At 46.4% G+C, this 27,239-nt stretch overlaps 2 protein-coding genes and 1 pseudogene across 4 annotated transcripts; all 3 read right to left on the bottom strand.

Annotated features, from left to right (window-relative positions):
* Positions 1-1,035: 1,035 nt before the first annotated feature.
* LOC136461845 (uncharacterized) lies at positions 1,036-2,193 on the bottom strand (annotated as a pseudogene).
* A 1,550-nt stretch (positions 2,194-3,743) lies between these two features.
* LOC136461828 (LEAF RUST 10 DISEASE-RESISTANCE LOCUS RECEPTOR-LIKE PROTEIN KINASE-like 1.2) lies at positions 3,744-23,523 on the bottom strand. 3 transcript variants are annotated; one of them, XM_066461152.1, is made up of 4 exons: positions 12,941-14,209; positions 6,191-6,223; positions 5,787-6,041; positions 3,744-5,645 (listed from the first exon to the last, which is right to left on the bottom strand). In XM_066461152.1, exons 1-4 carry the CDS (start codon positions 13,641-13,643, stop codon positions 4,702-4,704), a joined length of 1,935 nt encoding a protein of 644 aa, XP_066317249.1. In that variant the 5' UTR covers positions 13,644-14,209; the 3' UTR covers positions 3,744-4,701. The 3 variants fall into 3 exon arrangements, with proteins under 3 accessions (XP_066317249.1, XP_066317248.1, XP_066317247.1); XM_066461151.1 differs by lacking the exon at positions 12,941-14,209 and adding an exon at positions 7,408-8,477 and having other exon boundaries at positions 3,745-5,645; XM_066461150.1 differs by lacking the exon at positions 12,941-14,209 and adding an exon at positions 22,652-23,523 and having other exon boundaries at positions 3,748-5,645.
* Positions 8,566-9,464, bottom strand: LOC136461838 (uncharacterized). Its single transcript, XM_066461161.1, has one exon. It carries the CDS (start codon positions 9,344-9,346, stop codon positions 8,648-8,650), a length of 699 nt encoding a protein of 232 aa, XP_066317258.1. The 5' UTR covers positions 9,347-9,464; the 3' UTR covers positions 8,566-8,647.
* Positions 23,524-27,239: the final 3,716 nt, after the last annotated feature.

Below are 27,239 nucleotides of genomic sequence, written 5' to 3'. Positions count from 1 at the left end.
TCACGTGCTCCCATGCACGGTCTCACAGAAAGGACGGGTGCGGACCCGTCTGACTACACCTGCATGCCCCCTTTTTTTTTCGTCGTCGCGCGCGCAGGGTCTCCGGCCAGACGGATGGACGCCTTAACCCAGCATTACCGTTCTCTTGTTGCTAGTTCCTTGTCGGCCGGAATCTATGGTTGATCTGTGCTGTTTTAAATAGTCTCGGACGGAGTCACATCTTGGGTGTTTCTTAGCTGTTGGAGAGAAACATTTAGAGAAGCTATTTTCCCGTTGTATTGTGCCGTGAAAGATCGAGAAAAATATTGGGCATCACAGACATGTCCTTATCCGTACCTGCGATGCCCAAGAATGTGTCCGATCTTTCACGGCACCAAAAATTTCTAGAATGAACGCAACCTGAAATTTCGAGCTATCAACACTGTAGCAGTTGCCGGAACCAATACAGTGTCGGTATCTTTGTAGGGTCCGATACAAGCAAATCAGTTTTGGTCTTCACAGGTATCTTTGTAGGGTCCGATACAAGCAAATCAGTTTTGGTCTTCACAGCAATAAAGAAACATTTCTATCCACTTCTCATATCACACGGCAGATCAAAAAGGTGAAACTAATTTAAGCGGCCAACAGGTGCTGTAGTAGAGAGAAAATTAACGGTAGAAATAGCACTTGCGGCCACATATTTGCCTTTCCCGGCCACTAGCCCAAGTTAATAATCCTTGATGTGAGGCCCAGGTCTCAGTTACAGGTCCAGTCTAACCCAATTAGTCAAGAATCCTAACCCAATAGGCAATAGCCTACTGATGCAGATCAGCCCAATACGCCGACAGGCCTCGATTAGGCCCATTTCAGATACACCCGATTCCTCAAGGTTTATCGCAGAGGCGGGCCAATCTTCAGTCGAATGCAGCTGTTCTTCTGTTGCGTAGCCCAGCCCAGCCCAGCATGACGGCTGCTAAAGAGGCCAGTCTTCCTCGTCGCCGAAAGCAAGATAGCGAAGATCCAAACAAACATGACCCTGGTTTCATTGAACGTTTGTCGACTTGTGCGCTAAAGCAAAGCTGCTAGGAGTATTTCATCAAAAAAAGCTGCTAGGAGTAGCTTTGTTGATAGCTTGGGCGCGGCTATCCAGAGATACTGCCAAGAAGCTCACTCAGTCACACCGTTTGAGGAATTTTACAAATTTGAACTGAAATATTGGCAGAGAAGTTGGACTAATCATTAGATACTGATCATTCTACTTCACCACATACAAACGCACTAGCAGTCGTTGTTTTTCTCACCCAATACTTGGCAGATTCTTTCCCGAATCAAATAGCTTGTTCAAGTTGATGTACAGGTTACATTCTATTCAAAAGCGAGAAAAAGCAGATCGTCCGCGGGTAGGAAGGAACAGAGAAGAACCGGAGAGCACGCAAAGTTACAGGGCACGCACAAGTGCATCTCAGAAAAAAAAATGAAACACTGGAATACCGCCGTACGAAGCTGATCGGACTGACGCACTTGAATGCTGAAGCCGAATCATATCCCACGCCCACCGCTTGTAATCCACATAATCAGACTTGTCGACTTGCGATTATTCGATCCATCACTCCGGGATGGCGACGAGCATCGGCCGCCACGGCCGCCGCATGAGCAGCCGGCGGCGGAACCCGCCGAACATGAACCTCCGGTGGTGCACGGTCGCGGCGCCACGGTGCGCGTCACCAGCCGGCGACGGCCGCCGCCTCTGGCCGAGCCAGCGCCGGCAGCAGCACCGCCACCGGCTGGCCGTGCTTCTTGGCGACATCGCCATCGTCGCCAGGGTCGCAGTCGTCCGTCATCACAAGGAGCTGCTCCAAGGAGCTTCGGCTCAGGAGTCCGCTCTTCTCCCCCTCCTCGCCATCCTCCTCCGCGGCCGACGGCGGCGGCGGCTTGCGGCTCTTGCCGAGGAGGAGGCGCCGCACGAGGATCCACAAACTCTTCGCTTTGGGCGTCTTGTTGAGCAGCCTTGCTACGGCCATTATTCTCCTCGTCACGCTCCAATAATTGGCCCCCTCTGATGTCTGATCAGTCAGTGTTGTGCATAGTGGACGTGCTGTTATATATACTATGTGTTCTTCCTCACATTTTAGCTGGTGTGCTAATGTCACTTGAGATGATCTAGTCTAGGTAGGATTCTGAAGTTGAACCTGGAACGCTGCTCTCGTTATATAAGTATATATTATATATACAGCCATTGTTCGGCTTACCCAGAAACCGACTTGTTCGGCTTGTTTTTTCAGCTGGAACTAGAGTTTTTTTTCTCACAACAATTTAACTTAGAACAGTGTTTTTCAGCCAGTTTTCAGTTAAGTTTCAGCGAGCCAAACGAGGCCTGACACCTATCTATCAGTTTTGTCATGGACGCATATGGTATTCTTCTATGCTTTCAGAAGAGTTATCCGGGATCAGTCCCTGTTGTACACAGCCATTCCAACGAGGCCCTTGACTACTGCATACAACAGCTGGCACAGACAAGCTTGGCACACCGCAAGGGTGTCGAGGTTCGAACTGCAAAAACAAATTCCTTGAACTTCTTTGTTTACGACGTGTAGCTTGAGACGGCCGCGACGCGCCTCGCATCGCCATTTGGAAGGCCGGGAGCGCGGCGCGGGGGCTGTGTCTGCCCACTAGGCCAAACAACAATTGCGTTGGCCAGCGTCCGCATCAGGATCACCGTCAGGCGCTAACCACCGCGGCACTAGAGGACGCGCGATTCTTGGTGGGGCTGTAAGAGAACCGCTGCTCGTGCTCGTGCTCGTGCTCGGACCAACGGTCGGCGTCGCCGCCATGGCTAATGGCGTCTTATCGTCGGAGCGTTGTATTTTTTTACTCGTGGGTACGTCGCCGTCAGATCCCAGTTTTTGCACCGGGACAAAACGGGATGCGTGTGTTGTTGGGCGATGGGATTTGACGCGTTCGATTTAAAATAGTGGGGTGGTGCTGTGACTGGTTCCGACTGACGTGAACCAAATCGATATTTTCAGTGAGAGTGTGGGTTAGTGTTGTTGACTTTCTTTGTTTTAGAAGAGTGCACTCACAAATGTTTCTCTCTCTTTTTTATACTTCGTTTTTTTTTTTTTTGTGAGGGGATCTTCAGCAGAGATGCGCCTGTCGAGGAGGCCCAAAAGTTTACATTGGGCTTTGTTAGATTTTGCACGACAGCCTGGCCCGGTAAACTTTCTTTACCGAAGCAGCCCGTGGACTTGTAGAGATGTGGCACGGCGTCCGGCCCGCGCCCCGTGCTCATTTCGACGTTATGCACGCCGCCGTAGCGCCGAGTCGTACGCGGACGGCCTAGGGCGAGGAGGCGAGGAGGACGATTCCGTTCGCCATTCAGGACCCAGGACTCCAGGAGGCCAGGAGAGACCGGAGGCAACCTGCGCGCTAACGTCTGACAGCGGCGGGGCGGCGATTGCCCGTCGCGGCGGTGGCGTCGCACTGTTGGAGATTTAACTTCTCCGATAAAACACAGCTCCTGAGTTGAAATTATGATTTCTATAATAAAGTTTACTTATGGGAAAAAGAAGTGAAACGAAGGTGGAAACTTGACTTCGTCAGAAAGATTCCATATTTGCTGAAGAAAGTGAAAAGAAGAGAGCAAGATTAGGCAAAAACATGAATTTAACTTCGCCTAACATTCTGGAAGAAGAAGAAAACCAAAACATAAATCGACTAAGTCTAGAAGACGAAGACATCAATGAAAATGATGTGCAAAAGTTGAAGAATGAAGACTCAAAAGAAGAAAAAGACCACTTCGTCCTTATAGTTGAAAAGGAATGTAACTATTTGAGTTAGGGATAAAATAGTTATTTTATGTAAAATACAAATTAAGATTAGGGTCCCTATAAATATCCCCTCTAACATATACAATACGATCGTGAAATGAATACAATGTCTTATGTATAAAGTTTGATACTTGCGTGATTTCTTACGCAACACGCACAAGCTGCCGCCTCGCGTGGCGAGACGGCTGGTTGTCTCCTGTTCAGGTACGCATATGCATTTTTATAGTTCCCTGTATGTATGTACTGTATTGCCTAAGCGTATACAGGCCTGAAACTTCCATCGGAATTAGAAGCTATGCCTGATAGATCCCCCACTTATAGCTAAACAGAACATGTGATAGAACATGTCTTAAGGCTGCTAGAAACAGGAGCAATGTCGCAAACCCAGGAATGCCAACATCACTCATACATGCATTCGGAAAATCATGTCCACTCTCACAAAAAAATGACTGCAGATAAGTGCGAATGCGATTGATAATGTAAAATGGGAGTGATTGTGCCTAACAGAACAGACCACATGGTCAATACAACTTAAACATGGTGGACCAAATACTGGCCGGTCAGCCAATTAGAGTACGAAGTATACAGCTTGATTTCTTCGTTTCGTGTTGCTCCATTTCTGTCAATCCGCAGTCCCCTTTCGTTTGTCAAAACGAAAAATAGTTACAACAATTTTTGGCCTGATACTGATTCTACTACTTTGCCTAATGTTTTAATTTTATGCCAAGCTCCTGCTGTGGCTACATACAATGACTTTATACTACGAACCAGTCAACAAAGAAAAAAGAAACAACAACTTACCCAGATGAATCAGCTCATTAACAAATCTCTATACTGTATACAGTTCGTCCGATAGGGCTTTATTTCTTCTGGATCAGTATACATACAAGGTATCTCATCCGCTAGCATTTGATGCCACCGAGTGCGTGGTTGATTGGCTATGGAATCTGTGGATTACCGAGTCAGGCGAAAACTGTATGCTATTCGTCAGCAAGTGTGCATCTTCCTTAGGAGATGAGGAGCTCCTATCCGCCTTATTCTCTGGGGAATCCCCATTATTCTTGATACAGTTCAGGGCCTCCACTACTTCCTTCATTGACGGCCGTGAATCCCTTTCTAGCTGCAGACACTGAAATGCCAACTCAGCAACGAGATCTATCAATTTCTTTGTTTCATCATCAGTCTCGTAACCAAGCTGAGGGTCAACCAGTTGATCAACTTCGTGGTTCTGAATTCTGTTGAGAGCCATGTTGGCCAGGTTAATATCGCTGTGGCTCCTGCTCACGTCAACAGCTGGTTTAGAGGATATGAGCTCGACCAAGACGACACCAAAGCTGTACACATCGCTCTTCTCAGTTAGCTTGTAGCACTGGTGGTACACTGGGTCGACATAGCCTGGTGTGCCCTGTGGGACAGTTGATACATGGGTGACTTCAGGAGGGCACAGACGTGACAACCCAAAGTCGGCAACTTTGACGTGGAAGCTGTTGTCCAGCAGTATGTTGTTGGTCTTCACATCACGGTGTATGATTTCGACTGCGTGGAGGTATGCAAGTGCTTCAGCTGTTTCTATGGCAATGTTCATCCTTAGAGGCCATGTAAGGCCACGTTCTGATGCACGGGATCCTTGAAGATGGTCTGCAACCGTCCCATTAGGGATGAACTCGTACACGAGCATAAGGTCACGGCTGCTACGAGACGTGCAGCCATATAGGATGACTAGGTTCTGGTGGAGGAGGCGGGACAAAATGTCTACCTCATTTATGAATTGTTCGACCCGTTTATAGTTGTTCTTGTAGAGGCGCTTAACTGCAACTACTCTCCCATCCCGGAGTTTTCCTGAAGGGTAAAAAGGTCACCTTATCATTAAAGTAAAAAAAAAAGATAAATGATATCGTTGTCATCTGTTAATGTGGAAATAATGAAATGCAGACTGCAGAGTTAGGAATGACAAGGGATTTCGGTAAACAGTATTCCCACCTTTGTAAACAGTTCCAAAACCACCATCACCAAGTTCCCTCGAGTCACTAAATCCATCAGTAGCTTCTTCAAGTTCCTCGTAAGTGAAAATATGTGGAGAGCCACCCAACTCAAGGTCTTTGCTATATGATTGCATTGAAGATTCACTACGCATGAAGCCATTTGGTGCTCTAGCTTGTTTCCTCCTCTTGCGCTTGTGCCAGACAAAAAAGAAGAAGCACACTACCAATAGACTGCCGCCTCCTACTCCACATACTGCCCATAATAGTGTGACAGCATTAGCAATATGTGTAACCAATTGATCCTAGATATTCTGACACATAAGATGCTAAAAGGTCCCGGTAGTGCAGGAAATGATACCCAATATAATAGATAGAAAACGCAGCTTCAGGGTTGATACTCACCAATTCCGACTACCTTTTTGGTGTTGCTTCCTCCTGCATAAGAATAGTAACTATGAATAACTTGCTGATTTAAATGTAATATTTTTCAGAATAAATTTGTCTGTAGCCTTTCATGGCTGGCAGTTAAGATATGGCAGTATATATGAGCAGAATAAAGCCTGATAGAAGATGAAAAGAAACCGTCCAGGGAAAAAGAGATGTATGAATAAACACAGAGATGTTTGTCAGCACTTGATGTCTAGCAATAGTGACCATATAAATTCACTGCAGTGTGTTCTTATCAACTTTAGAAGCTTGATTCCACAACAGATCAATTCAATTGTTTAAAAAAAATGGCAGACCCAAGTGCCGGAGGCTCCCCCGAGTGGGGTCTGGGGAAGGGATAAACCGAGACAAGCCTTTCCCCCGCAAAATCTGCGAAGAGGCTGCTTCAAACCCACAACCTGGTGATTCAGTGAGACAGCTCTCACCGCTACATCAGGCCTGCCCTTCTATCAATTCAATTGTTTGCTTACAAAAAAATATAGTGCATTGGTTAGCACACGCTAGAACAGTTCGCTACTCAGCTATCACTAGTAGAAGAAAAATAGGGATAAGGGCCATTGGTACGGCATCTTTTTCAAATAGTGTAGTTGAATACTTCAACCAATGTGTTTGACTATAATACAGTGGGCCTCAATGTCCCAATCAATGGAATAACTGACACTAATCAACCAAAAGATAATTTGCCGTTGAAGCAGACTGTCCACGTAAAAGTGGGACAAACTTTTTTCCAATCAACATTGTATATTCCATGTAGCAGTGATCACGCTAAACTGTATGAAGACGACCTGTTGTTAGTTTTCAATTAGTACGGATAGCGACTTTATGTCATTGGCAGGACTGTATTTGGCACCCAAATGGACACTACAGAATCATTGAATCCTTTGCATAGTTGCATTGCATGACCTAAGAACTACTGGTTTTGTTCGAGAAAAAGAACTACTGGTAAAGTGGTAATTGACTACTAGGAGAGTAGGAGTAAAGCAATCCTCTGTTAATTGTGCTTGAACTTCTCTGATTTTTCAGTCCCCCTTTCTTTATGTGTGTGTTGCCTCCTCTTTGTACTATTTGGGATAGGCCAACTTAACTCCTACTTCCAGATTAGCAGACTAATGCTATTTCCAACAAAGAAGACTAGGCGAAATTGCTGGGCGTTTTTAATTTCCTGAACTCACCGCACTTGTCACCGGAGCAATCACAGGCGAACTCCTTGCCGGTGTCGCTGTACCTGCATTCCCCGCCCCTTGCCATGCACTTGGGGCAATCGTCTGGCACCGCTTTCCACTCCACGAGAAACCCATTCTTCATGCTGGCGATGTAGTCGTCCCCATTTTCATCGGGAACGTCAAGAATAGGCACTACTGCGAAGAGGCAGCCTTGTGGAATGCCGCCCTGGATGCCGTGGCTTGAGAAATCCCGGCCATCGCCGAGCCTGACGAAGGAATGATTGTCGCAAGGTAGACTATGAAACCCGGTCGAAACCTGAGGTAGAGACTCCGTGCACTTCCCAAGGAAGAGCAGCTCTTTGTTGACTGTGCTGAAGACGAATGCCCTGGGCGACAAGAGCGAGATGTTCATCGTTGGGGCTGGGCAGCCGGTGACGAGCGGGAGGTTGTGGTCCACCACATGGAAGGAGTTGTTGTTGGGGAAGATGCTGAGCACCTCATACGCCTGGTAGACGGATTTAGTCAAGAAAGCGCGGCTGCTGTTGCATTTGAGCTGGAAGGACGGCGGTCCGCACGGCGGCCGGCCGGGCTCCTCCAGCCAGAACGGGTAGGTGATGTTGAGGTCCCCGCATGCCTTGGGCCAGCAGCCTGACGACTCTGCCGCGCTGGCCGCCGGCGGCGGGAGGAGGAAGGAAGCGAGTAGCAGGAGGAGGAGTGGTTGCATAGCGGATTGGGGATGGAGGGGGTGTCAGCGGTAGAGTGGCTTGGATTTCGGAGTCCGGACCCGAACAGGGAACAGGGAAAATGGAATGGAAGGAGGGACGGCCGGACGGGACGGATATAATGATGCCGAGGGGAGAAGAGGAGGGTAAAGTTCAGAGGACGGTGGCAACTGGCGAGCCCTTTGACCGGTCGTGGTCCACGCCTCAGGCTTGATTACTCTCGGTTTCTTCTTCTTCTTTTGTTTGTTCAAGTTTTAATACGCGTAGTATATACTGTATCCCGTTGACCTCCGTGCTGCCGACCCCTGACGGCGAAGTGCCGGCGGCTAAGCTAAAAAACGCCTACCGGCCACCGTGGTTGGGAACGACGACACGCGTACGTTTCGCTACGGTCCTTATAAAATCAGCGGGTAAACACGCTGATCGGTGGTTTGGGCTGCTCATGTTCTTGTGGAGCTGTGGTGTGTTGGACAACTTTTTGACCAGTGCCCAATGATTACAATTCTCTCTATGCCATAGTAGTAGTTCTAGATTCCAATTGCGAACTTGCCAGCCGGTGATGGCGACGGCGGCAGTTGCCATGTCAAGAGGAATCCTTCACTGATGAACTCCTCGTAGTTTGTTGGGTTCACCTCGCCGGACCTCGCAAGCATCGGCACGACGGTAGCGTTGCAACCCTCCATGAAGTAGCTGCCAGGCACGTCGGGGCGCTTGGCGACGCCAACCAGCGTCCTGTTCCCGCATGCCGTGTCCACGAGCCCGCGGCGCTGCCGCTCCGCCTGCGTTGGCGGCTCCTCGCAGTCGTAGAAGATCATGTTCTGGTTACCAGGGCAGATCGAGAACGGGGGGCCGACCTTGGAGGAGCTGTTGTTCGTCGGGGAGTGACAGGGCATGGAGGCGGAGCTATGGAAGTCGTCAAGCTTATGGACATCGGCGATGAGCAAGGACAAACTGTCGTAGAAGATGTCGAGAATCCGGGGCGAATATGGACTCGACCCGAAGTATGGGATGTTGTTAGAGCAGAGAACCTGGAACCCGATCACCAAACATTTGGTCTCCGTTGCGGCGACGATCCCGAACGGGAAGGAGATGTTCACGCCGCCGCATAGCGTGGTCGGGCAGAGCTCTCCTTGCCGGTCCGCTGCCGCCGTCGCCGACCACCATGCCCATGCCGTCCAGAGCGAGGAGACGAGGGAGAGCCACGATAAGGACGGAGCCACAGCCATGGACAATCGGTGATGGTGGGAGAAGGAAATATCACGAGCGCGCAGTGGCTAACTACAAATGGTGAGGGTGAGTCCGCGCGTCCTGTGTGGACACTGTAGGGGGCCGAAACCTTTGACTGGACGTTTTGGGAATTCCTGAGCTGCACGATGGACACTGGACAGTGCCAGCCACTGACGTGACCCCAGCTCCGGCCACCGGGTAAGGCACGCTACTGTCGGCCATGCCAACAAGCTCTTTTGTCAAGCCCTGGACTGGTATTAGCGAACGGCGACGACTGTACACACAAACCTCTAATGATCAACAGGGACTAGTAGACTCTTTTTCCAAAAGAAAAGGTGGTCAACGGAATGCGCTAGATACAATTTTGACTTGCAGTTTCAACTTTCCACCTGAATATGTTGGTAAGAGCTAAGAAGGTGTATTGACAACAACATGGAGTGGTTTTTACAAACCCAGTTTCTACTGATATTTCGTATGGGTGAAGTGTCTGCCACAAATTATTTCTTAAACTAATGTGTTTCTGCCGATTTCCTAGCAGCGGAATCGGGGCTTGCAAAGGCAGCAATAGTTTTTTTTTTCCTGGATAGGGCCGACATTCTCGTGCTAGGGAAAATGCAAAAAGACAGTTCTACTATTTTCCACGGAATGCTTACTTGCCAGTGAAAAAAAATGCAAAAACTCTGAAATCATATATATATGGGGCCACTTAAGATTAGCAATACATATTCTACTCCTAGGCTGGGGAGTGCAACCCTATTATTTTTGCTAATTGCATTCAAATTTCACTATTTCATTCAAAGAAGCACTTAAGTGAATTAATCTAAGAGAAATGTAAGCGTTCCTAAACAGAGTGCTAATTTAAATAAAGCAAAAAAAATATTCCACAATATTTTTCGCTTTTAGTTTCTCTTTGTTAGTATTTGTGCATGGAAATTGTTGAAATCAGAAATGCTAAAGAATTTGTTGGTTCGTCTCAATTGTAGAAACTTTAAAATATACTTTTTGCTAGTATGAACCGATGAATCGGAAGGTCAAAATCCTAGTTCTTTGATTGAAAGTTGCAATCAAGGCTCCATTGAAAGTTGGATGCTAGTTGAAAGTTGTCTTTGTCTGGCTGGAACTTGGAAGTCACGATTCACCCCAGTTGAACACTTGAATTCTATCACTAAAAGTTGAAAAGGTCAAATTGCTATGTGTAAGTTCGGTATTATGTACCGGTGAGAAAAAAGAGTAGCTGCATCTATAACCTGAGTTTCAAAAAGTGGTCAGCGATGCCTAGGCTAGGCGAAACAACACTGCCTCGCCTAGGTGTTTTTCTACCTACAGTGGTTTAGGACTTGACCCAAGCATGAAAATGGCCAAATGCGACAAATGGAGATGGTGGAAGATTAAGTATGGTCATATAACTCATGTATGTGTTAAACTATCAAATACTTTCTTTAACATGAGAATTACTCTGATTTAGAGGGGGCGAGGCAGTGTTGTATGACCACAACCCAAGCCTCCACGTTAGATTCGCCCCTGGCTGGGTGTAAAATCCTTATCATGTACCAGTGATAAAAAAAAGGAGTTGCTCAACTTATAGGCTCTATTCAAAAAGTGATCGGCGATGCATAGACGCTAGCCAAACAACACTGACTCGCCTAGGTGGTTTTCTACCTATAGTGGTTTAGGACTTGACTCATGCATGAAAATGGAACAAATAGAGATGGTGGAAGATTAAGTATGGTCATAACTCATGTATGTGTGAAACTATCAAATTGTTCGTTTAACATGCTATATCTTCTCTATTTAACAAAGAATTGCTCTGATTGATCGGAAAATGTGGAATTGCCTAGGAAACCCTTAGGTACACTTAAGCGCTAGGCAGAACGTCTCCGCCTGCCTAATACCCAACATATTTCAATTTTTTAGAGTCAAAGCATCTCAAATTTGACCAAAATTATAGAGAGAATTACAAAGATTCGTGACATCAAATAGGTATACTACGAAAATATAATTAATGAAGAAACTGATAATACTTATTTGATATCATAAATATTATTATTTTATTATATAAGTTTGGTCAAACTTGAGATGCTTTGACTCTCAAGAAAATTGGAATGAGTTATACTTGGGATGGAGGGAGTATATATCTAGGTCCACTTAAGATTAGATTTGCAATATGCTACTACTAAGACTGGGGAGTGCAACCCTATTATTTTTGCTAGTTTCAAGCAAGTTTTTTATGCCAACAATTTATTGGCCATACTCTGTTTGTGTGTGTTTTCTGGTGATCGTGGCCGTGGGAGAAGACTACGTGATTTTTACAACAAACATAATATTTTTTCCTTTTAGTTGAATTTCCCTTTTCTCTTTGTTAGTGTTGTGCATGGAAATTGTTGAGATCAAACACTTCAAATAATTTTATGGTTTGTCTCAAATGTAGAAACTTTAAAGATAATTTTTGCTAGTATGAACTGATGAAATGGAAGGTCAAAATCCTGAGTTCTTTGATTGAAAGTTTCAATCAAGATCGAATCGATATATGTAAATTTTGTTCTGGGATTAGTGAGAGTAGTTGCTGTCATCATAGCAGTAAAATAGCATAGACATTTTCCTAAAGACAATAATATTAACATGTAAAAGAAAGTCTAGTGAGACATAATAGTTCCAACGAGTAAACCTACTATGTGAGACACTTGCCTATAGAAATTAGAAAGTGCCTCCTACTTTGACCAGAAAGAAACCCAGAGTGCCAAATCGGTGGCCACTTGTGAACGTATCCGTATGCCACTTTCTGCACCCACTTGCCAGAAATGAACATTGTAGCAAAGCAACACAGAAGCTACTCATATGCTTCCATCGATTTGTCAGCCACTAATCATACGCTAAGAGGACACGAGAATGCTAAATGACGGGCCGGAGCAGGTTGACGTGACGCCCAGGTTAACTGGGAACAGGTATGCGTTCACAAGCATTAAGTTTTTTTTTAATCTTCGCTTTATTGATTAAATAGCAAATTGCAGATATTGCTGCAAGAAGCTAGGAGGAACAAACCAAACAAAAGTAGCTAAAGTAGACGAAGCATGTTGGGCACACAAGTGTGCAGCAAAGTATGTTAAAATCGTAATCCTAAATCGGATCATAACTTGAATGATAGAATCGTAGATCATAAATTTATTATAACTAAATCATAGATTGTATTTAATAAATTCGTAGAATTAACTCGATAAACTAGGACCGCAAAATCGTATCATAAAATTGAGATCTCAACAACTATGGCAGGGATTGCGGTATGGCCAGTGCAGGCACCACGGCCCCAGCAATTCGTCAGTGTCACCACCAATTGGGCATGAAAACACGAGACAATAGCCATCATCACTAGAGCTGCCACGGGCCAAAGCTACCGGTGCCGTGCATCGAGGGAAGGTAGCCAAGGTTACTGATATTGAGATGAGAGGTAAGTGCAAATGGGGATCTAATCAGCTAACTCTCCACGGAGCCTGCCTACGAAGGATATGAGCTCCTCTCTCACTTCTATCTCAACCCTGATTCGAAGCTACTAGTTCCAAGAGTGTGTTCGTTCAAAGAAGTTCCAAGAGTGAAGTTACCTGACGGTGACGGCGGCGGCATCCACTGCCATGTCGCGAGGAAGCCGTCCCAGACGAGTTGCTCGTAGTTGCTAGCGTTCACCTTGCCAGGCACTCCAAGCACCGCCACCATGGCAGCGGTGCAGCCTTCCAACAAGTAGCTGCCTGCTGACTCGTCGGGACGCCCATCGGCGTCACGAACAAACGTGCTGTTGTGGGCCGTGTGGCACACCGTCTCCACGAGGTCCACACCAGGCGACGACGGCGGCGGCTTGTTGCAGTTGTAGAAGATGAGGTTCTGATTGACGGAGCTGATCGAGAACGGAGGAGCGAGACGGGACGAGGTGCTGGTCGGGAAGGTGTGGCATTTTCCAGTGCTACTAATATTGAAATATGCAGGCCAGTGTCTATCGGCGATGAGCAAGGAGTGGTTGTGGTAGAAGATGCTGAGGATCTGCATGTCGTGCTCGCTCTGAAAGGACCCGAGGTATGGGATGTTGTTATGGCAACGAAGCTGGAACCCAATCCCGGCGCCGCAGTTGGTCTGCCCGGCGCCGTCCGGGATGAGTCCAAACGGGAAGGAGATGGTCACGTCGCCGCATGAAAACGGCGGGCAGTGCTCTCCTTGCCCCTGTGCTGCTGCCACCGGCAATGGCAAGGATAAGGCCACCCACACCGACGACGAGACTAGGAAGAGCAGCAGCGAGGATGGAACCAGAGCCATGGAAAGCTTCGAAGATGGCTTTCGCACGACGAACAGAAGGGTGATTATTGGTGAACCGCTCACACTGGCCTCACAGGCACAGACACAGGTGTGGCCGAGTAAATAGTGAAGGTGAGTCCGCGTCGTCGTGTGGTGTGGCTGAGAAATATACCCGAAAACTTTGACTGAGGGGCATTCGGGGCGTCGTCATCGGCACTCTCGGAGCTTCCGATGTGCCCGATGAACGTACGGCCGGGGCACGGCGATGACTGACGTGACCGCGAATGCGCGCTCCATCCCCCCACGGTAAGGCACGCTCCTGCATCCTGGCGGCCGGCCAACGAGCTCCTCTCACTTTTTGCCAAACATATACACCAAGCCACCAAATGCTATTCTTATTCGTACGGCCGGGGAGACGAGCTAGCAGACTTTGGAAGTGGTCGACCCAATAATTGGTTTTGGCTTGTAGTTCCAACCTGAATGTGTTGGCAAAAGTTACCAAAGTAACTACAGCCTAGCGTGCTTTTTTTTAAACGGAACTCAACTGCTCATGACTTTTTTAAAGGACAGCAAGAGCTTTATTTGCCGTAATTTTTATTAGACGTAGAAAAAAACAAAAACAAAAAGAGAATACAAACCAGCTACTCAACCAAACGCTTCAGCCATGGTTGATGTCATCCTTGCACAAACTAGAAGGTAGAAATAGCTACTTGCCGGATTGTGCCAGAATACTTTTTACTTGCGAGTGATGAAAGAATCTTAGCTTGACACGGTCAGCCAAAGCAACAGCTCCAATATTTCCACGACAAACTTTACTTGCAAGTGCATTTTCTTTTTATAGCAAAACTCTGAATTTATATTTATGGCCACTTCAGCTTAGGAACAAACATACTAGGCTAGAGAGTGTGAGCCTTTTATTTTTTTTTTTCTATTATCAACCAATTTTGGCTTTGTAGGTTCAACATGAACATGTTGGCAAAAGCTAAGAAAGTATATTAACAACAACTTGAGTGTTCTTTTTTAACTTTTTTTATGGAACCAAATTACTACTGACTTTTTCAGGATGAGTTTAGATGTCTTTGTCACAAATTCTTTCTTTAAAAAAATATGTTGCTATCGATTTCCTAGCAGCGGACTCGGTGCTACTTGCCGGATACGGGTGAACATGCTCGTGCTAGGAAAAAAAAAATCTAGTGGAATCTTGTCGGTGTCTGCCAAAGCAACAGTTCTATTATATATTTAGGTCCACTTAAGATGCAATATGCTACTACTTGGACTGGGGACTGGGGAGTGCAACCCTTATTATTTTGGCTAGTTTTAAGAAAAATTTATATTCACTAAGAGTGAATTGTTCTAAGAGAAATGTAAGCATTCCTAAACAGAGTGCTAATTTAAATGCAAATAATCCACATTCTATAACTACTCATCATGCCGACAACTTAATTGCCATATTCTGTTTGTGTGTGTTTTCTAGAGATCGTGGCCGTGGGAGAAGACTACGTAGATTTTTACAACAAATACAATAGTGTTTCTTTTAGTTGAAGTCCCTTTTCTCTTTGTTAGTATTGTGCATGGAAATTGTTGATATCAGACACTTTAAAGATTTTTATGGTTTGTCTCAAATTTATAGAGACCTTAATGATACTTTTTTGCTAGTATGAACCCATAAAATGGAAGGTCAAAATCCTGAGTTCTTTGATTAAAGTTTTTTTTTGCGGGGACTTATTAAAGTTTCAATCAAGATCGAATTGATATATGTAAGTTTTGTTCTAGGATTTGGTGAGAGATGAGAGTAGTTGCACTCATAGCAGTAAAATAGTAGTTATTTTTCTAAAAACAACGACATTAATTAATATGTAAAAGAAAAGTCTGGTGAGACATACTAATAGTTCCAACGAGTAAGCCTACTTTGTGAGACACTTGTCCCTAGAAAATGCCTCCTACAAGTCCTGTTCGTTTGAACTTATCAACCGGCTTATCAGCTAGAGTCTATAGTATTTTTCTCTTACAATAAATCAGCCAAAATTAGCTTTAATACCAGCCGAACAGACGCTTGTGGCAAATCGGGTGGCCACTTTGTGCCTGCTCCCACTTGCCACAAATGGACATTGTAGCACCTGCAAGAAGCTACTCATGCTTCCATCGATGTGTCGGCCACTAATCATACCTACGCAAACAGGACACGAGAATGCTAAATGCTGGCGGTAGGTTGACGTGACGCCCGGCTCTCCCCTGTTGCTTGGCTGCGACCACTCCACTGCCAGGAAGGGAAGAAAACACGGACCGTACACGCGTTTACAAGCATAATTAACGCTGTTAAAATCGTGATCCAAAATCGAATGGAAACTTGAATGGTACAATCACAAATCATAGAATAATGACTATTAGAATTGTAAAATCCTAGAATAGCAAATTAAAATTGTAAAATCACCCTGGCAAGTCGTCAGTGTCACCACCAATTGGGCATGAACACACGAGATAATGGGCCTGCTTGGTTGACATCCAAAATTTGTCATGCCAAAGATTTAGCAAGCCAAAAATCAAACAAAAACATTGTCATAGATTTAGCAAGCCAAATATGAGAGTTCGACAAGTTTTAATAGCAAACTAAATATTAGCCAAATCATGGCTTGCCAAATCATTAGCATAGCAAATTTTAGAAACGAACCAATCAGGCCCAATAAACATCACTACAGCTGCCGCTGGTCAAAGCTACCAGTGGAACGGGGAGGGCGGCCAAGGTTACTTAGGTATCGTTCGTTTCTTACGGAATCGCTCGGAACGAGACCCAATCCGCCCAGATCAGAACGACCTGGAACAAAAACCTGCCCAACAAAGATTGTCGTTCGGTTAAGCTTGGCCTGGAATAGAATCCGAACCATCTTAGACATTCTATGTGATCTACGGCCAGGTTTGCTTCCCTGTCTCTTGACATCCGGAACCAAATCACCTGGATCTCACTTGTTCCCCCTCCTAAAACCGTTCCTGCTGCAGTTTCATTCCTAAGAAAACGAACAAGGCCTTAGTGCCTGTTTAGTTGCACTTCATTTTGCAAAATTTTTCAAGATTTTCCGTCACATCGAATTTTTTGACGCATGCATGAAGCATTAAATATAAATAAAAAATAAAACTAATTACACAGTTTAGACGAAATTCACGAGACGAATCTTTTAAGCCTAATTAGACTATGATTGGACACTAATTGTCAAATAACAACAAAAATACTACAGTACCATTTCGCCAAAAAATTCGCCCTAAACAAGGCCTTAGGTGAATGAGAGCTACGGGCAAGTGCAACCATGGGGCCTACGAAGGATATGAGCTCCTCTGGTAGAATGATCTCGGCTTAGTCAAATGAACGACCCAGTCATTAGGGGTTTAAGGGCCCACTAACAGTCCATGACCGATGGACTCCACAGATCTAACGTCCACTGGCCTGGTCCTAGGGGTGCCCAAGCTATAAGAAAGGGGTCACGGTGTCTAAGTCAATTAACGTTAAGTCCATGATGAGCCTCCCTAGCCACCTATCGGTCAAGGTAAGCTCGGTGCATCTGGAGACCAGCCGCCGGGAACCTCTGTGCCGACGTCCAGTGGAGAAGGAAATCTAACTACGCCTACATCACGCAGGCGCGTGGACTTCAGGGCATCTTCGATCTAAAGGTCAGTATCAATTAAGCCCTAATCTAAGACCTAGATGTAATGGTGAGTTAGGCAAATCTCACATCCTGTTCAACCCTAATAAGTTCTAACACTTCTGTTTTATTTTCTATCGTCTAATAAAAATCCGGCAAAGCTCTTGCCGCTTTTTTAAAAAAATTAGTTCTAACGCTCACTTCTATGTCAGCCTTGATTCGAAGCTACTCCGTATATATAGACCAAAGGCATTCCTCTTCCTGCTAAGCTGATAGATAGAGACATACATAGATTCGCTATAATACTAGTTCCAAGAGTGAAGTTACCTGGCGGCGGCGGCCACTGCCATGTCGCGAGGAAGCCGTCCCAGACGAGCTGCTTGTAGTTGCTAGCGTTGATCTTGCCAGACACTCCCAGCACCGGCACCATGGTAAAGTTGCAGCCCTCCAAAAAAGTAGCTGCCTGCTGACTCGTCGGAACGCCCATCGGCAGCACGAACATAGGTGGTGTTGTCGCACACCGTCCACCGTCTCCACGAGCCCCCTGCCTTGCGACAGCGGCTTGGTGCAATTGTAGAAGATGAGGTTCTGGTTGACGGGACTGATCGAGAGCGGAGGAACAAGTACGGGGGAGGTGTCGGCCGCCGGGGTTCGGCAGCCTTCGTGGCTAGACCTATCGAAATATGGATGCCGGTGTCTATGTAGAGCGATGTGCTAGGAGAGGTTGTCGTAAAAGATGCCGAGGATCTGCGTACTCTCACGGTATCCGAGGTGTAGGGTATTGTTAATACAACGAACCTGGAACCCAATCCCGCTGGCGCCGCAGTTGGTCTGATCGGCGCCATCCGGGATGAGCCCAAACGGGAAGGAGATGTTCACGTTGCCGCATAGCACGGGCGGACAGTGCTCTCCTCCTGGCCCATCTGCTGCTACCACACGCAGTATCATCAGTGGTAGCATAAGGCCACCCACACCGATGACGAGACTAGGAAGAGCAGCAGCGAGGATGGAACCAGAGCCATGGAAAGCTTCGAAGATGGCTTTCGCAGGACGAACAGAAGGGTGATTATTGGTGAACCGCTCACACTGGCCTCACAGGCACACAGGGGGTGGAGTAAAAATAGTGTGAAGGTGAGTCCACGTCGTAAGTTGAGTTTAAGTCATAATGTGAGATCAAGAGCGAGAATGTTAGATGATCTCCAACCAATTGGCCCATTGGGTAATTGGATCCGCGCCCTGATCGGGGGCGCCCAACCGTTCCATGGTTGGTGGGCCCCCATCGTACAGCGCCATAAAAAGAGAGGTGGGGGCCGGGGCACAAGGTTCGAGGTTCACCTGAGCCGCCAGACGCCCCACCTACAATCCCTAAACCCTAGCCGATCTAGAGAGGGGGCATTGCCAGCGACGGGAAGCTCCACCACCGGCCACCGTCGCCTCTGCACTTCCGTCACCGCAACAGCGCCTTCACCGTCGGCGCTTCACCGCGTCACCGTCAAGTAACCCCATGACCAGCTCGTCTTCTACGAAGGCGGACGATGGTTTGCACCTCCTCAACCCCTATCTCTCTCACACACTATCTGTTAATCCCGTACTAGTACATATTCTAGAGTTTATATTTCATCAAATGTCAATTTGTGTGCTAGATTTATGGCCAGTGATCCTGTAACATTTCTATCAATCGGCGCCATCCGGGATGAGCCCAAACGGGAAGGAGATGTTCACGTTGCCGCATAGCACGGGCGGACAGTGCTCTCCTCCTAGCCCATCTGCTGCTACCACACGCAGTATCATCAGTGGTAAGCATAAGGCCACCCACACCGATGACGAAACTAGGAAGAGCAGCAGCGAGGATGGAACCAGAGCCATGGAAAGCTTCGAAGATGCAATTAGCAGGACGAACAGAAGGGTGAACCGCTCACACTGGCCTCACAGGCACACAGGTAGTGGCTCAGTAAACAGTGAAGCTGAGTCCGCGCGTCGTGTGCGTAGACCCGAAGACTTTTACTGGGTGGCATTCGGGCCGTCGTCATCGGCGCACGGAATTTCCGAGGTGCCCGACGGACGGGGCACGGCGACGGCGACGACTGACGTGACCGTGGACGCGCGCTCCGCCGGTAAGCAGGCACGCTCCTGCCGGCCGGCCAACGAGCTCCTCTCACGTTTTGCCAAACACATACCGTACACCAAGCCACCATTCCTACGGGGAGTTGCTAGGCAGACTTTGGAAGTGGTCGTCGCAATCGCAATGCTCTAGATATGATTTTGGCTTGTAGTTCCAACCTGAATATGTGTGTTTGCAAAAGCTACCAAAGTAACAACAGTCTAGAGTCACTGTGTTTTTTAACGGAACTCATGTACTCCTGATTTTGCACGGTTGATTTATGTTGATGCGTGTTTGCCACAAACAAAATATCTTTATTGGTATCTTCTCTCTTAGACTGAATGTGTTTCTGTTGATTTCGTGAGACGGCCTGTAGCTCACGAGAGTCACAATAGCACCTGAGGTACAGGGTTTCACGGCAATGTTAGGCGACGTTTCCGTCAATAGCAAGACGTCTGTGGTCACTTCATCAATCTCGTCTTGAAGATTTACCAGTCTAGTCTTCGAAGGTGCTCAGAGGGGTAGAATTTGCGTGCGTGCGTTCTTAGAGGTGAGTGTGCGTACGTGCGTTGTACTGTGTAATTGAAAAAAAAAGTGTTTATGTCGATTTCCTAGCACAGTGGAATCTGTTATTGCAAACGTAGCAATAGCTATTTTGCCGGATAGGTGCCAACATACTTTACTTGCGAGTGAAAGAATCTTGTCACGGTCAACAACAGTTCCAATATTTCCACGACAAAAACTTTACTTGCGAGTCATTCTTTGGGGCAAAAACTCTGAATTGTATATTTATTATAATGAAGAAACTAGGCCGGAGAGTGTGAGCCTTTTACTTTTGCTAGTGTCAATCAATTTTAATGTTTCCCTCCGAAAAGGCAGTTACTATTGAATTATTCAAGAATTTGCAAGCATTCCTAAATACCAGACTTCTATGTGCATGCGTTTTTTTTTTTTTTTGAGGCAGCAGATATACTACGAAGTTAGGGCTAATTTAGGAGAGCTCCTCCTGCTTCAGATCTTCTGTGAAAACCATGATTCTCTATAAGAAGTGATTCTCTGATTGAAATTGATTCTCAACGGTTCTCTAGAATAAACGTTGAGTGAATTAGGAGAAGCTACTTTTTTCAGTTTTCAGCCCGTAATTCATTTCAGAGAATCACTTAACAGAATCAGCGAAGAATCACTTCTCAATAAAAAAAACTATTTGGCAGAGCTTCTCCTGGATTTAGTCTGAAAGATGCTCTGAGAGCTCTGTCAAACTGGCTCTTAGGCTAATGTGGAGCCTCCCACAAGCCTTGTATGTGGTGGAATCTAAGCGAGCAATAATTATTGTATTCAATTATGATAACTAAGAATTGAACTTGGTATCTTTAACCATGATTTGATATTAAGTCACATGCACGAACCAATTCAATCTAAGAGTTTAAGCTGATGGAGAATATAGAGACAATTCACTATACTTTAACAATATCAAATACTCCATGCGCTCCAAATTGCAAGTCGTTTTTTTAGGTACATAGGTTTTACTATGCATCTAGATATATGCTATTTCTAGATATATAGGAAAAATATATATATCTAGAAAAGTCAAAAGAACTTACAATTTGGAAGTGAGGGAGTATATACAACTTTTCCCTTTGAGTTCTCTTTTTCTCTTTGATAATATTGTGGGTTGAATCAAACACTTGAAAGTAAGAAGATAGTTTGTCTTATATGTAGAGACTTTAAAGCAAACTTTTAGCTAGTTTGAGAGTGATGATGAAACTGGAAAGGTCAAAATTTGGGTTTTTTGATTGAAAGTTCCAATCAAGTCTCCATTGAAAGTTGAATGCTAGTTGAAAGTTGTCTTTGTTCAGTTTGAAGTAATGGCCACCCTAGTTGAATCATTTTAATTCTCACACTTAAATAAAGTTGAGGTCATGATCGAACTGGTATATGGAAGTGCATTTTTCGTTTTGGTGAGAGGGTTGGTGAGAGAAGAGAGTAGTTGCACCAGCAAAGTAGTAGATCCTCCTCTAAGCAAATATCATAAGGGCGTCACCAAACTTGTAATGCTATCATGAGGCTCAACCTCACTAAAAGATTTGTCCATATTTCTCAATCAGAGAGACAGAGACACTGCAGGACAATATTTGCTTGTAATTCGAGTTGGGATCCAACGACTTTCAAACAAAAGCTACTTGATGAGAGTCATGCATGTCATAAAATAGTGCCTCCGATTAATTTCGACAAGAAAATCAAAGCGCCAAATTGATGGCCACCTGTGACCGTAGTCCAGCAGCAAAGTCTTAGGCCCCGTTTGGCAGGGCTTCTCTACCGGCTTCAGGAGCCGTTTGGAGCTGTTTTCTATTAAACGGGGTAAAGTAAAATAGCTTCACTTGTAAAGCCCCTAAAAACATGCTCTCACAGTGATTTGGGGTGGGATGGAGCAAAAAAAAAAAAAAAAAAAAGTGGCTTCTCCAGACTCCTCCTCCAGGCCCCTAAAAATATGCTCTCACAGGGAAGCCATTTTGCCAAACGGTTTACCAAAACTGCTTCAGCTCCACTGGTGGAACTGTTCGTGGAGCTAAAGCCAAAAAAATAGCTTCACTAGTGAAGTGAAGCCCTGCCAAACGGGGCCTTAGTTTAGGAGAGAGAAATGTCAATAGGGAGTCTATTTACTCTTTAATTACATGGTGGATTAGTTAGATCACTAAAGTGTATATATATAATAATAGGAACAAAAAAACATCAAGGTTGGACGGTGCCGGCCCCTTCCCTGGCTTCGTCAGTGCCGTAGCCATACTACACAAGTTGTGGACCCACTTGCCTCAAATGAGCATTTTGGCAATGCTAACGGCAACCTACTACCAGGAATAGCAATAAAGTTTGGATGACAGCAAAGCCACCGAAGCTTCAGGCAAGTGCTCATATTCTTTCGTTTGATGCGTTCGTCAGAGCACTAACGAGAACAATCATACGCGAAGAGGACACGAGAAAGCTAATTCATGGCATTGGCATGGCAGGTGAAGTTGACACCCGGCGACGGCGAGCACTCCGCTGCGCCGGCAGGGAAGATGGCATCAGTGATTTCTCACTGCAGCTGCCGCGCGCCTGAGCTACCGGTGAATTGAGAGGAGCTAGCCAAGGTTACTGAGAGTGACACGAGAGCTAGTACGTGCTTCGTGCAATTAGTGTCAGTAAGAAAGTCCGCGACGGCCGCCGGCGTCCACACACCACACGCTGACTACTGTAGAGGGAGAGGCACGTACGTGTACGGAGGGCGTGGGCAAGTGGGGGAGGTGCGTGGGACTCACCGGCGCATGTCGGCCGCGCGCGCCTGCCGTCGGGGCAGTGGCACCAGAACTCCGCGGCGTCGCTGCTGTTGTCGTACCGGCACTGCCCTCCGCTGGCGTTGCAGGCTCGGCAGTCGCCGACGCCGGCCACCTCCCAGTCCAGGACGAACCCGTCCTTCAGCAGCCGGCTGTAGTTGGCCGCCGTCATCACCGCCGCCTCCGACCCGAGCACAGGCATGTAGGCGAACTCGCATCTCCACGTCGTGATCGGCGCTGGCGGCTTGTCCCAGTAGTAGGCCCCGCCGAGGTACGCGTAGATCGGAGTATTGCAGTTGGAGGTGGTGTTCACGTACTCGGGGCCGCTCGGGGCCGTGCCGTTGTTGCAGTCGTAGAGGAAGCACAGGGCACGGTTGTGTGGGCTAATATTGAACAGGCTGAGCGCTATGCTGGAGGACACGTTGAAGTTTGTCTGGCACACGCCGTCGTCGCCGGCGACCCCGGCGTGGGAGGCGACGAGGGAGCTGGCGGTGTAGTTGATGCTGAGGACGTGGATGTAGGTGCCCTTCAAGGAGGCCACGCGGCCGTCGCCGCTGCACCAGACCTCGAAGTCCGGGTGGCCACAGCTGGAAGAAGAAGGCGGATCGGTGCTGCTGCCGAGCCAGAACGGGTACCTGAGGGTGAGGTTCCCGCATGCCGCCGGCTCGCAGTCGGCGCTGGCGTGGTCATGGAAGAGGAGGAGGAGCAAGGAGGCCAAGAGCGGGAGGAACAGCAAGGTGGGATGCATCAAGCGTTCAAGCTATCCACCGAATTAATGGAGACGGTGCCAGCACGAGAAATAATGGAGCCGATTGGGTTGGGGATCGACGTAGAAGAGAGGAGAAGGTCGAAAGAGAAATAGCAATTGTATTTGCTTGATTGATGATTGACTAGTCTTCTTTCCGGTTTGTTGGACCTTTTTAATCAACAGGACAACAGGAGTAGGAAAGTCAGTGCTGTCTTATCACTGATAATTATTTTCCCTGCTATGACTCGTAAGAGATGATGAAAGGCGCTAGTCTGTCGTTCTTCTACTGTTCTCAATTTCGATTTTCGAGTTCCCCGTTTCTAAAAAGAAACAAAAAAATTGATTTTGGAGCTTTTGCTACATCTATATCTGCCGTGATATTTTTTTTTTTGTTTAATTATCATATTTGTGTTTGTTGTACTTGCCTCTTTAGATGCGTGGATCTTTGTTGGCCCACAAGATGTGACAACTAAAACAACCAATCAAAGACAATTGTGGACGTAAAAAACGTGCTATGTGAATAAGCTATAAACTATTTTTATAAACGGTAATGATAGGACGCGGGTGTCCGTCCCTCCGCATGCCACGCACCCTCACTCCGCTCACTGCTTCAGACACTTCGCCTCTGTATCTCCAAAAAAAAAGTCGCTCGTCTTCTCCAGCGCAGCTGCGTAGGGCCACACGCCGCAAGCAGCGCACCCGCCTGCCGTGGCCTTCTCCAGCGCGACGGCGCCGCACCCGCTCGTGAAGGAGGTTCGTTGGCTTGCCCTTTTTAGGGTTCACATTACGAAGCCGTTCAGCCACGCTGCGCTGTTTAGTGCCCTAAGGAACGTTTGGTCTGTGGCAAAAGAGGTGAAGTTCAAGGCTTTGGGTCCGAATCTGTTCCTGGTACAACTCCATTGCCTTGGTGATTGGTCGAGGGTAATGGAAGGAAGTCCATGGTAGTTTAGAGGCTCGGCTATTGTGATGGAAGAGTATGATGGCTTCTCCAACGTTCACGCTTATAAGCTGGACAAGATCCCAGTCTGGGCAAGAATTCAAGGGGTCCCGGAGGGTCTTATGAAGAAGAGGGAGTTGGCGGAGAAGGTAGCGAAGAAGGTTGGGGATCCTATCACCGCAGTGGTGAATGAGGGCAAGATCAATTCTATGCTATACCTACATACTAGGGTTTGGCTAGATCTCAAGAAACCTCTGGTGCGCATGGTGCCAATCACACTCAAAGAATGGATGAAATACTTAGTGCAATATGAAAGCTACTGACTTTTTGTTTTTTCTGTGGTTGCATGGGGCATGAAGTTACTGAATGTGGAGATGGAATCCATAGCAAAGAAAGCTATGAGTGGGGAGATTGGTTGCATGTCCCTTTCCTTCCGGTATTAGGGAGGGATGATTCACGTGGACGCAGGGGCAGAGGTCGTGGCAGAGGGCAAGGAAGAGGAGGAAGAGGAGATTGGGTAGATGATGGAGTTGAAGACATGAAAACTTCTTTGGGAGATGATGAAGACCCGGACAGTACACTATCCAAGCAAAGGGAGGAAATGCATGGAGATGGCACAGGATGAGTAGCTATGCAAGTCAATCTTTTGGAGCATCCAACCTAGAAGGATGCATCTATAAGTCCTTTGAAAGAACAGGAGAAGAAGAGGCCAAGGAGGAACGAAGGAGGGGAGGATGATGAGTTGACAAACACAAATATTAGATCGGCGCTCTCCTTTGAGGAGAGTGATCGGGCACAATGAAAATCTTGGCCTAGAACTGCCAGGGCCTTGCTAGTGCCTGGGCAGTGCGTGCGCTTCTGGAAATCCAGAAGCAGGAGAAACTAGACGTGTTTTTTCTATCTAAAACACATCTAGGAAAAGCAAAGGCAGAACGCTTGAAACGAAGGCTAGGATGTGACAACTTTATCATCAACGAAAGTGATGGTCAAAGTGGGGGTTTGCTTATGTTATGGAGGAAGGAGATAGTGATTCAATGCCAAAGCGTTTCGTAGTATTCCATAGATGTGGTGGTCAAAGGCAATGAGGAGTGGAGGTTAACAAGAATTTATGGAGAGCCAAGATGGGACTATAAACATTTGACATGGGAGGCGCTGTGGTCTTTGCATGACAATCTGTCCCTCCCGTGGTTGGCTCTAGGGGATTTTAATGAGATATTATTCCATCATGAGAAGGAAGGGGGCCGGGCAAGATCGCAAGCACAACTGCAAGCTTTCTAGGACACTCTTATGGATTGCGAGCTAGCTGATATAGGTTTTTAGGTGATGTGTTCACCTAGCAGAGAGGGAGGATTAGAGAGCGATTGGATCGAGGAGTTGCTAATACACAATGGAACATTATATTTCTAGAAGCACAGCTCGTGAATGGAGAGATGGTCAAATCTGACCACCGCCCAATCATTGTTGAAATAGAATGTGGTAGTGAGCAATTGTTAACAGGGAAGGGCTGAGGAGATTTGAGGCTAGATGGTTGAAGGAGGAAACGGTGGAGGAAATAGTGCAGGCAGCCTGGGCACGTGCTGCGGCGATGGGCAACGGCCTAAAGCTCATGACAAAGGTAAATGTTGTGCACAATGACTTGTGTGCTTGGGATTGTGAAGTTCTGAAGAAGCCTATCCAGCGTATGAAGAAATTGAAGAGGGAGCTTGAAATTCTGAGGCATGGACCGTCGACTGATGAATCGTTAGCGGCACAGAAGGAGATACTCCTGTGATTAGAGCTACTTCTGGAGCAGGAAGAAATTCTCTGGGTCTAGAGAGCTAGAGCAAGATGGCTTAAGCATGGAGATCGGAACACTAGTTTTTTTCCATCATTATGCGTTGACCTAGAGGAGAAGAAACATGGTCAAGGGGCTTGTAGATGAACAAGGAGTAAGACATGAGAACATTGATGAGATGAATGTGATGGTGAAGGAGTATTTTGTTAATCTCTTTGCATCGGAAGTTCAGGAGGTAGATCAAGGAGTACTGATGGATGTAAATCATAGGGTTACTATAGATATGAATCAGCTTCTCATGGCTCCTTTTTCAAGAGAGGAGGTGAAGAAAGCTCTCTTTAGTATTGGTGATCTTAAAGCCCCTGGCCCCAATGGTTTACATGCTATTTTCTTTAAAAGATTCTAGAATATGTTGGGAGAGGAGTTGATTGATGAAGTGTTGCACGTAGTTAACAGTTCAACTATTCCAGAGGGGTGGAATGATACTACCATAGTCATGATTCCAAAGGTAGAGAACCCAGATAAAGTTGCTCAGTTCAGACCAATCTCTTTATGTAACGTGGTCTACAAGGTAATATCAAAGTTACTTTCGAGTAGACTTAAAGTTACTTTACCAGAAATTATCAGCCACCACTAAAGTGCATTCATTCTAGGAAGATTGATTACAGATAACATCTTACTAGCGTATGAATGCATCCATACAATGAAAAAGAAGAAAGGAAAGAGGGGGCTGTGTGCTGTAAAGCTTGATATGCATAAAGCATATGATAGAGTTGAATGGATTTTCCTGGAGAAAATTATGATGAAACTTGGTTTTGATCGGAGATGGGTGAACCTCATTATGGCCTGTGTCAAATCAGTGAAATATAGGGTCCGTTTCAATTCTATAGAAATAGACACTATCTCACCAACAAGGGGTTTGAGGCAGGGTGCCCCGTTGTCACCATATCTATTCCTGCTAGTTGATGAAGATCTATCTTGTATGTTGAAGGAAGCTAAAGAGAGGGGAGAATTGGAGGGTGTTAAGGTGTGCAGGGAAGCCCCTATTATTTCACATTTGCTTTTTGCAGATGACTCACTCATTTTAATGCATGCCAACAAGAAAAATGCAGAT

The sequence above is a fragment of the Miscanthus floridulus genome, chromosome 6 (assembly GCF_019320115.1).
Source record: "Miscanthus floridulus cultivar M001 chromosome 6, ASM1932011v1, whole genome shotgun sequence".
Lineage (NCBI taxonomy): Eukaryota > Viridiplantae > Streptophyta > Magnoliopsida > Poales > Poaceae > Miscanthus > Miscanthus floridulus.
The sequence above is the reverse complement of the archived record's forward strand: the minus strand, read 5'-3'. Positions and strand labels throughout refer to the sequence as shown.